Here is an 11,267-nt window from a genome sequence, read left to right as displayed (position 1 = left end):
TCAACCGACCTTAATTTTTCACCCGCGACCCTAATTTTCTCCTCCATTTTTTTACGAAAAAAAATAAAAAGTCTGGATTTCGATCTCAGACTCCGGTTCTGGCGATCATTTTAGAGTGAAAGACACTTCAGAAATTTTTTATTTTTTTTTTTTAAATCCTCCCAACTGACCGACCGACCCTAATTTTTTTGCCAATGTAACACTAAACAGAAATATTTTTTGTTGACCTTATCAAGAAGCATGACCATCATTTTGTATGCGACACTGCAAAAGTTAAAAAATCAACGTATTTTTGGAGATTAATATATCTGCCTTACCAGATATAACTCCAAATGGGTTCAAAGCATATATTTTCTTTGATATAGGTCAAAGGTCAAAGTATAGGTCGTAGTTAAGGTCCTGCTTATGGTAAAATGGTGGAAAAATCTGTGACCAAATTGGGATATCTGTCAACACACTAGTGGAAAAAATAGAGCTTTAATTGACTTGCTTTTCTTTCTCTTTTATTGCAGATCATTAAGGATTAGAACCTGACCTAAATATTCATGACCTCTGATAAGTATAACCCATACCAAAATCAGCTACCCAAAAAGCACATGAGCTTCATGTGAGAAACTACCCTAAAAACTAACATGATTTAGCACATGAGCTTCTTACATGAATTTTTAACATGCAAATGAGGTAAAAAGCTCACATGGCTCATATGAGCTTTTGGGATAGTAGCTGAGGGGAGCTACCAAAAGCACATGAGCTTTTTAAAAGCACATGAGCTTTTCAGCTCATGAACTGAAAAGCTCATAAAAGCTCATGAGCTTTTAGCTCATGAGCTTTTCAAAAATCACGTGAGCAATAAAAAAAACATAAACAAAATGCTTTTTTGAATCAATGATATATTATTTCAAATCCTTTCTTCAAAGGTATCTTCTGCTGTCAAGGCACTTTCTGTTGATGTGCATATTCAAAGACGATTCTGACAAGCTCCTGAATGATTGAAGTAGGAATGCTGCAAAATAAAAATCATAAATTTACTAATTATACTCAATAAATAGTAAAATACAACTCTATACATTGATAATATATTGCCTACTTCCACATATAATTTCATAAATCTTAAGAATCTTTCCACCGACACAATCGTCAAAAGCTTATTTTTCAGCTTATAGAAAAATTGGTAATTTAAAGTACATCTTCTTTTTTGCTCAGTTGTTACCTTTCATTGCCAGGACTATTTTTGAAGGAAGGGCTGGTTTCTTGGACTTTTCCCCTGTTGCGCTGTGGTTCGCCAAGTAATCTGGTGTGAAATAATAGTCTAAGAGACACCTTATCATTCGGCTCTCACTTCTCATAGACTTTTTCTTTATAATGGCCAGCTTAGTTTCACTGATGTAGAGTGAATGTCCTTCAGCTAACAACACCTGTAACAAAATACTTTTTAAAATACTTGTTCAGAGAAAAAAAACATGTACAGCATTGATCAGGATCAACCACAACAATTTGTTATTTTGCCAAACATAATAAAATGAATTCAAACGAAACTGTTAATGGCTGTCATTGATAAACTGTGCTGTATAAAGAAGGTAATGTATTAGACCAAAAAAAACAAGGCTATCCAAAATAAGTAATCAAAGAAGGACTGTTTCATCACTTTCTCTCAATGATATGTAACAATAGGAAAAATAAAAACGGCACAGGAGAATTAGACATACATACCTTTCCTTCTCCTGGCTCAAAAAATCGTGAAAACTCAGGATCATCTTCATGATCTTCTGGGGTAAATGTTACTGCAGGTACACTTTGAGATTCTTTATTGCTTTGTACTTCTGAAGAAAGTTTTGGCGCTGCAGGTGACCTTGACAGGTGTTTGGTAGGCACTGTACTTTGATCTTCTGAAGTAGTTGGAAGTTCTTCGAGCATTGGGAGTGCTACAGATGTACTTGAGGAAAGACCAGATCGATCTTCCCAACGTCTTACTAGTACCCTCAACTCATGAAGGATCGCAAGATCTTTTCCTAAAAAAAAAGAAGATGTTAAACCTCTAACACTTGATATCTTAAATGTCATTATTTATTTTAGCACTTCTAATAGCACTAGGTAACTATTGATTTATCTTTATTTAGTGAAATAAAAGTGGCTTTTTTCTTTTATATTTTCTCACTGAAACAATTGATAATATTGGGAAACCACAAAAGTATACACTTTTTTTTCAAAACTAAAATATGTTTATCTGCCATTTTGCTTTGCTTTTTTATCAGTTTCAGCAGCAGTAAAAAAGGAAAAAGAACCTAATGATAAGAAAGATCAAAACAGTTCCATCTAGGAAAGAGTGAAAAAATCCCACAAATTATTAAAATCTTAGATGACAACAATTTGGTTAGAAATATAGTTTGAACCTGAATAATTCCTTACCAGAAACTGTTGTTTGCTGGTGTCTAAGTTGTTCCTGAAGGTTATTGTTTGTTGTTTCTAATGAAGAGAGTCTATTCCAGTAATCCTGCTGCATTGCATGGAGTTTCTGACGGCATCCAAAATTTGGGCAGCCATTCAAAATGTCCATACCCAATCCTATGACACCTGCTACAAACAAAACAAATGTATTACCTTGGTGTATAAACATGCCCCCAGGTCAGCTCAATTTGTATAATTTTGAATCCCTACTTCAAAGGGACGACACCAGTCAAATGTTTGTTTAAATTCTAATACAAAGTTATGAAGAAGTTGATTGTTGATGGATGACCTAACTGATTGATCAGGACAGTTGCCAGATTGTGTACGCCACAATGTTTTTAAACATTCTAACCTTGGCCATTTGGACCAGGTGCATTAAAAACAAAATGCACAATTTAGTATGAAAACCAAATTCAAACTTGATGATTCAATTCTGTTAAAGACAATTAAGCCAAATTGATAAAATTGTCAATATAGAAACAGAATGTGTTATACAGGTATAAACTTACAAGTAGGCACACTACTCTCCTCCATACAATCTTCCATCATCTCCCATCCAGTGTAAGTCTTAGGGGTGCAGGACACGTCAGCTACCGGTACTTTAGGCCATGTGTCAATCTGAGCTAGTGGATTATCCTGGAACACATGTAATACTCATATAAAATCTTATTTATGAATTGCATTGATTAATTCAACTTTGGCTTTAACACATTTTCAAACAATTAATGGTTTAATCAATTCATTTATCAGCTCATTGACCAAATTGTTGAAACAAATCTTTTGATAAATGACTAGTTCTCAATTAAAGAATGCTATCTTTTGTCAATATTTGAAATAATTGTCCACTACTACCTCACATAATTACTTAATATATCTGACTGGTTTTCATAAATTTATCAGCTGAAAACTCGAAAATAGTTACTGAAAGATTTTATAAACGGAAAGTTTTAAAATTGGTGAAAATGCAAATTACAGCGATTTGGCTCAATGTCAAAATCATTGTGCCAATATAAAAATATTCTTTACATTGCTTATTAATCCCATCTATATTTTTTTTAGTATTAAACTTTAGAATTATATTGAAGAATCATTCGGTCTATCAATGTATAAAGACCCAAAACCAAAGTACAAAGTTGATGCAGAGAGCACTTATGTTTAGGGTTTCATGCAGTCCATACATTGATAGATCAAATAATGTATTGTAATGCTGATGTAAATATCATGAATCATCTACATGTAGAAATAAAAATTGTTTGCTTTGAGTTCAATCAAATTTAATCAATTATTTTACCTCTTTTGGTGTTTTAGGCCTGTTCACAGTTTCCATGTTGACACAGTCTTTGGTCGATGCTTCATCAGAGATACACACTGTACTGTCTTGTTCAATATGACCAGTTTCGACAGTGCCAGTACCACAACTGCTTGATTTGAAACCCTAAAAATGTTAAAAGATTTTTATTTCTGTCTGAAACTGATGTAAATGTCCAGTGTCATGACAAACATTGATCAATAAGCCTGAGGTTACATTCCTATAATTCTCACAACAAATATTTGGGATTTTAATAAAAAGAAAGAAAATTAAATGGAAGACTACAAAAAAAACCTAACGCTGATATCAAGAATCTTCTAAAAAATACAATCGCTATATATATATACATATTGCTGATAAAACTGTTTGCTCTGAGTTAATTCATTTTTTTAATATTATTTTACCTCTTTTGGTGTTTTTAGGCCTGCTCACAGTTTCAATGCTGACATAATCTTTGGTCGATGCCACATCAGAGATACACACTGTACTGTCAGTGTCTTGTTCAATATGACCAGTTTCGATTGTGCCAGTACCACAGCTGCTCGAATTGAAACCCTAAAAATATCAAAAAGATTTTTAATTCTGTCTGTTTTTAAAAGAGTACGAAACTGATGTAAATGTCCAGTGTCATGACAAACATTGATCAATAAGCCTGAGGTTACATTCCTATAATTCTCACAACAAATATTTGGGATTTTAATAAAAAGAAAGAAAATTAAATGGAAGACTACAAAAAAAACCTATCGCTGATATCAAGAATCTTCTACAAGTACAATCGCTATCCATATTGCTGGTAAAAATTTTTGCTTTGAGTTCAATCAAATTTAATCAATTATTTTACCTCTTTTGGTGTTTTAGGCCTGTTCACAGTTTCCATGTTGACACAGTCTTTGGTCGATGCCACATCAGAGATACACACTGTACTGTCTTGTTCAATATGACCAGTTTCAATTGTGCCAGTATGAGAACTGCTTGATTTTAAGTCCTAAAATATTAAAAGGTTTTTATAAACTTTTGTTTTTGAATGATTAACGAAACTGCTGCAAATGGCCAGTGTCATAGGAACCAATGAACGTATCAATAAATCTGGCCTGGGTTAAGTTAATATTCACTACATGAAGATAAGATATTTGCTATTATACTGTTCTTGTAGGCCTAGCCTCTGTTCTTCCATATGAAATATATTTCATAGATCGAGGCCGACAAACTCAGATTGTTTAGAGCCACCAACATGTTAATTACCCTACATTGGTCATTGTTTATTTATATTTAAATATTACTTTTATATATAAGCACAAATAGAATATTTATATCCATGTCAGACTGCTGAAGTTCTTTTCATCTGTTTAATAATATCATGAACATTAACACTTAAATTACAATTGTATTTGGGGATTATATGATTCAAGAATAATTTTAATAAATGAAATTACCAGAATTGCCTTCTTTTTGAAATACTCCATTGACTGTAGTTTCTGACATTCATATGTTTTCTTTTTTTCTGATGTAGTCGGGGCTGCACACTTCGATGTTTTTCCGGCATTTCTTTCTTTGTTTTGATCCATCGGCAGAATTGTCAACAGAGGAATCGTTCGTTTCGGATCGTTGGTCTTCATCAGCTGTACGTACATTTGTACGTAACTCATCTTCGAACTCCTGCAATTTTGTAGTTTTTTTCCTTTTTCTCGGCTTCGAATTGCCAGCTACATCTTGTTTATAATCCTGGGCAAATTTAATAACTCCATTGCTCCCGTTGTGCTTAAAGACATCGCCTAGTCGTTCTCGATTCTCCTCGACAAAGTCATCGGCGTCTCCTTTTACTGCAAAACAAAATGACAACCGACCGGATGTTTACAAGAGTATATAATATAACAAACCGGAAATCCGGATATATGTAAAAATCAAGGGAAACGTCGCATATTAATTTCGCTGGTAAATTATATTAAATCAATTACCCACATAATAAAAGCATATTTTTACCAAGTATCTATATATGACGAATAATTTTGGATTTTAAATTTTCGGATGATTTCTCTACATATAAGTCAGACACTCATATACAAGTGTACGTACTGATCGAGCTGTATATACATTATTTTGAGATATAGTACAGCTGTATTAAGCAAGACTATTGTCAGTTCTGTCGATATTTGAACATTTCCTTTTTTCTAAAATATTTTACCACAATCGTTAGATTATTATTACAATTTATAGGTACTATATTGGAAATAAATACGTACTGAACATATTATCAATTAATTTGATTAATCACATACCGCAAACGTTTTGAAATTATCACGTGATTGTACACAATGTATTATATCTCGTGTATTGATCTGACCGTCATTAAAAATTATTTGTGACCGCGATGACGTGTACATGATCTAATTAGATAATCTGATAAACTGGTTACACTAGGTCACGTACGTACTGCATCAGAGCGTTTTACTATTAAAATATAAGCTGCACTAAACATAACTACGATAATTATATATAAAATCTTACCGTTTCCAAGAAATACTATTATCCCATCAAAGTCTTTAAAAGATCTCGCCTCCCTCCCACTTTCGTCTATATCCTATGTTCGATATTGAACCTTTGTTAATGCTCCCAAATTCAAACTGGGACATGCTGTGTCCGCCACAGGCAGTAACTTCCTTTTGTTAACGATATCCAAAGACTTGTCTGCCGTGAAAAACACTACTGCAAGCATACTTTTCAAATATAGATGCTCCAATTAGTGTGATGTATGAGGATTTAGGTCGGAATCGAAAATGAAAATCATGAACTTCAGGAAGCTAACGGTGCCAACTAAAGCACGGGTTTTTGAAACTGACCGCCTCTGTTTTCCAACCTGCACGGTGTATTTATGTGGCCAAAACTGGTATAATTTAAAAAAGATTTAAGTCGACACATGCAGTTGTGAAATCCATCCGAATTTGTATAACCATGAACAATATGTGTCATTCCATATAAGTACAATGTGATGTTACATGTCATTTAAAAAGCAAGTACACATTGAAAATAGAATTAATTTAATTGTGACTCCTCCTAACTTGACCCCTTACTGATCCCCGAAAGGGCATTATGCAATACTGCTAGGGATGGGCCGGCCAGGCTTCAGCGCTTGGCGATTTTGCGTATCATATTTCAAAGCGATAGCACACTGGGCATGGTCGCGACCGAGTCACACGTGCACGTAATTTATGTATAAACTTAGTTTCTGTAAAAGTCCCTAAAAACGTATCTGAAGTCGTAATATTGGAACTATACAAAATGATGGTGTTTAATGCACAGAAATTCATCGTTTTGTTCTTCGTCATTTCTACGCATCAATGCGAGCAAGCTGGGAAACATCAAGCTAACTATCCTCCAATGCTCAAGCTTGATTCCGACGAATATCTGCATATTCGCCAGAATACCAGATCGTGCACATTATGTTTGTCGCTTTCACAAGGTAAGGAACACACTTGTTTATATATTACTGATTATTTGGTGCATTTGATTTCATAATATAATATTTAAAGTAAGGCGCATTAGCTAGGCCTAGTGTGCCATCTGACCGGAGTCGACCAGACGCTTGTATGAAACGACGCTCTTTCCAAATCATATTAAGCTTATAAATAACAATGTCAAAACATCCGGATCCCTCAGACAACGACCATCATGTAGGCTAACATGCATTCGCCCAGTCTTGATGATCATATGTTTGACATGCATGCAAGAAATTCCCAACAAGGTGTTTTGTTGTATAATAATTACACAAATTATGAAATTTGCAATGTATGTAAACAAAAACGTGTGCGGAAGTTCTCGATAGGAAATTGAAATGATCTTACCGTGTAGCGTGTTTACCGTAATGTTTATAAACATGCACTGCAACTACAATATAATTTATATCAATAACTAGAATCTAAATGTATAGCTATGAATAGGTGTACATTTAAGACTACAACATTTTTCTTCTATTTTAGATGACTTATTCAAATGCAGACCTGCAATTAATGACATTGATCAGCAGTGGAAATTGTGGAAAAGTGCAACAGCTTTCACATACGGATACCTCTTGACCCAAGATGGCTATGCTGAATTAACAAGTATAGTAAAAAGAAGTCTTCATGGAAAATACAAGATTGTCAAGCAGAAAATCAATTTTTTGTGGTTGTTTTCAACTTTTATTCATATCACCTGTGAATATTTCAAGAGAATTACACTCAACGTTGCCATTATATGTTTTCTTCTAATAACACACTTTATTACTGACAAAAATGGATTGCATCGAGCTTACTTGATAGTGTATTTCCTTTTATTAAGAGGTGGTGTTGAATTAAACCCTGGACCCCCTGTTAAACGCAACACCACTGAAAATAAAGAGTATACTGAAGTGAAAAAGCGAGTAAGGAAATCTGGGAAAAGATACTGTGGTTACTTGACTGACAGAGAGCCTTTACAGCATGCACCAAGATATATTCAAAAAGAGATTAATGCAAATGGTGATAACTCTAAGGAAAAACAGATTTTTCAAAGTGAAGTTGTGATGACGACAGCTGAGTTTGAAGATGCAAATCCTTTAAATCGTGTAGATCTAGATGGGGAAATCATCTCAATGGATGAAGCTGAAAATACTAATGCTCTTCCTACAGACTCTCAAAATAAACTTGAAACTGATGTTCCTACCGGTAATAAGCTCCTCACTGACCAAGACAAATCCATGGATACCACTCTACTGAAATTCCAAGCCGACTTATCCGATGGAAATTTCTCAGATGATGATACAGACAGTGATCACAATATGACACCACCAACTTCATGTTCTTCTGATGAAGAAAGTGAAAGTGTATTAAATTTCAGCTGTTTTGAAGACAATATTTGTGAAACAGCTGACTTGAAAGATCTACCTGTGTATGAAGGTGCTAGAATATCGACAGGTGCTAGTATGCTACTTCATATTACATTTGCACTCCAAGAAAATCTTACTGGTAATGGACTGTGTAAGTTGTTAAACCTCACAGAGATACATTGTAAAGAAAATAATACAATACCAACTTCTTGACATATTTTTAAGAAATGGTTTCAAAATCTCAAAATTCCTCCAAAAAAACACATGTATTGTTCTTCATGTTTATTTAGCATTGATAGTATAATGGAAGAGTGTCCAAATCAAGCATGCAGATCTAGTTTATCAAAACAAGAAAACAGAAGTTATTTTGTAGAAATCCCTTTGATTGATCAAATACATAAAACTTTTCTATAATAAATCATTCAGAGAGAGCATTCTTTTTAGATTCAGAAGAGAAAAAAAGGAAACAGATAATATAGAAAGATGTATATGATGGTGAATTATACAAATCTTTGGATCATGTGTTGTCTAATGAAAATAATATTTCTCTTTTGTGGAATACTGATGGAATACCCTTATTCAAAAGTTCAAACATCTCAATGTGGCCTTTGTATTTTGCAATAAATGAACTTCCATTTAAGGTTAGACGCAATCCTGAAAATCTTCTGCTTCCGGGTTTATGGATCGGTCCAAAAAAAACCTCAAATGTTAACTTTTCTAAAACCATTTATTGATGACTTGTTATTATTAGAAAAAGGCACAAGAGTTAGTGTAGATGATGGTCAGTCATTGATGGTTAAAGGTATACTTCTTGCTGGAACTGCAGATCTACCCGCAAAGTGTGCAGTCTGTAACATGATACAATATAATGGAAAGTATAGTTGTCCACATTGTAAACAGCCAGGTAAAACCGCAATAACAGGAAAGGGAAGGTGTCATGTATTCCCTTTTGAATTTGAAAATGCAACGGGACCTAAAAGATCCCATAATGAAACTATCGAAATGGCTGAAACCGCATCAGAAACTGGAAATCCTGTTTTTGGTATTAAAGGCCCTTGCTGGTTTACTACTTTGAAAAATTATGATTTTGTAATTGGAAATTGTACTGATTATATGCATTGTGTTTTGCTAGGTGTAACAAAACGTTTGACAACATTTTGGTTCTCAAAAGATTTTTCAGGGAAAGAATATAATTACTTTAATTTGGTAGGCAGAGTAAATAAAAGTATTAGTCAATTAAAGCCCCCTTTGACAATACATCGAATGCCTAGATCAATCGATGATCTGAAACATTGGAAAGCCTCTGAATTTCGTTCGTGGCTTTTGTTTTATGCCCCAGTTCTGTTGAGTGACATTTTGAATCCTGACCATTATAAGCATTTCTTACTTTTAAGTAATGCTATTTACTTGTTATTGAAGGAATCAATAAGTCAAGAAGAAAATGCTAGTAGCAGAAAACAATTTGGAGCTTTTTGTGTTAGAATTTTCAAGTCTGTATGAAGAAAGATTTCTGACTTTGAATGTACATCTCCTTCTTCATCTTTCTGATAATGTCAGACAAATGGGACCCCTCTGGGCATATTCATGTTTTCCATTTGAGGATGCTAATGGGTATCTATTAAAACTTATAAAAGGAACTCAAATGGTTGAGTCTCAGATAACTGACACACTTGCTATAGTTCATGGGGTGCCATTTCTGGAAAAGGAATGCATTGTTAAAGGTTCAGCTGAAGAAGAGCTTTTGAAAAAAATGAAAAATTTGTCATGTGGCACAGAAAAAACAAATGGAAGAAGATATATATTCTTTAGGGAAGGGTTTAGTTAAAGAACCACATCAGTTGTCTCATGAATACTATGTATCACTTTCAAATTTCCTTAAGAAACCATTGAATGGCAATGTCACTCTTTTCAAAAGAATAATGAAGAGAAATAAGATATTTCACTCTCTTGAATATACCCGTGCCAAAGTAAGGAGTAGCTATGCTGTTAAGTATCTTTCCCATAAACCAGGCATGAGAGACCAGAAAATATGTTATGGATTAGTGAAAACGTATGCTCAGTATGTTGAGTTAGATGATATGGATATCGATGTAAAGAGAAATGTTGGGATTTTGTTACCACTGAAAGAAATTGAAAATGGAAGAGATGAGTTTCCATTTGAAGAAATTACAGAACAGAGGTTAATGTTACACTTTGCTATATTTCAACCTGTAAAATTACATGGATACAAATTATGTTGTTGTAGAAATGAAAGACATTTTGGATATATGTATAATGATGCATAGTGATAACAGTGATAAAATATATTTGTGCTGTGCTCCCAATCTTCTTGAAAAAGATTAGATACCCACAGTAGTCAACCAAGTTGCATTACAAATGACAATGTGATATTAAAGATGGACAATGACAATATGACTTGATACCAGATCACTGATGAAGTCTGATATTGATAAATGTCAATTTTTTATATTTTTTTCTTCATCAATATGATATGTAAATTTGTGCACAATTCTTGTATGTATATAATGTATGTAATGTTTTAAATGTTGGTAATATAAATGCAAATAAACATATAATTTGGATTGTTATCATATTTGTATACTTGGATATATTTGAGGGACTGAAAAGTCCTAAAATGATCTAAGTTCAAAAAGCTCACATGAAAGCTCACAT

At 33.6% G+C, this 11,267-nt stretch overlaps 2 protein-coding genes across 2 annotated transcripts; one reads left to right on the top strand and one right to left on the bottom strand.

Moving 5' to 3' along the window:
- Positions 1 to 911: 911 nt before the first annotated feature.
- Positions 912 to 3,876, bottom strand: LOC138319664 (uncharacterized). The gene is made up of 6 exons (XM_069262811.1): positions 3,737 to 3,876; positions 2,955 to 3,081; positions 2,407 to 2,574; positions 1,711 to 2,009; positions 1,211 to 1,415; positions 912 to 1,003 (listed from the first exon to the last, which is right to left on the bottom strand). Exons 1-6 carry the CDS (start codon positions 3,770 to 3,772, stop codon positions 912 to 914), a joined length of 927 nt encoding a protein of 308 aa, XP_069118912.1. The 5' UTR covers positions 3,773 to 3,876.
- A 3,526-nt stretch (positions 3,877 to 7,402) lies between these two features.
- Positions 7,403 to 8,842, top strand: LOC138320039 (uncharacterized). Its single transcript, XM_069263129.1, has 2 exons — positions 7,403 to 7,493; positions 7,729 to 8,842. The coding sequence occupies exons 1-2, from the start codon at positions 7,433 to 7,435 to the stop codon at positions 8,805 to 8,807; spliced, it is 1,140 nt and encodes a 379-aa protein (XP_069119230.1). The 5' UTR covers positions 7,403 to 7,432; the 3' UTR covers positions 8,808 to 8,842.
- The last annotated feature ends 2,425 nt before the right edge of the window (positions 8,843 to 11,267 follow it).

This window comes from Argopecten irradians, chromosome 3, assembly GCF_041381155.1.
Source record: "Argopecten irradians isolate NY chromosome 3, Ai_NY, whole genome shotgun sequence".
NCBI classification, from domain to species: domain Eukaryota; kingdom Metazoa; phylum Mollusca; class Bivalvia; order Pectinida; family Pectinidae; genus Argopecten; species Argopecten irradians.
Note: the sequence above shows the minus strand (reverse complement) of the source record. Positions and strands in the feature narration are given on the sequence as shown.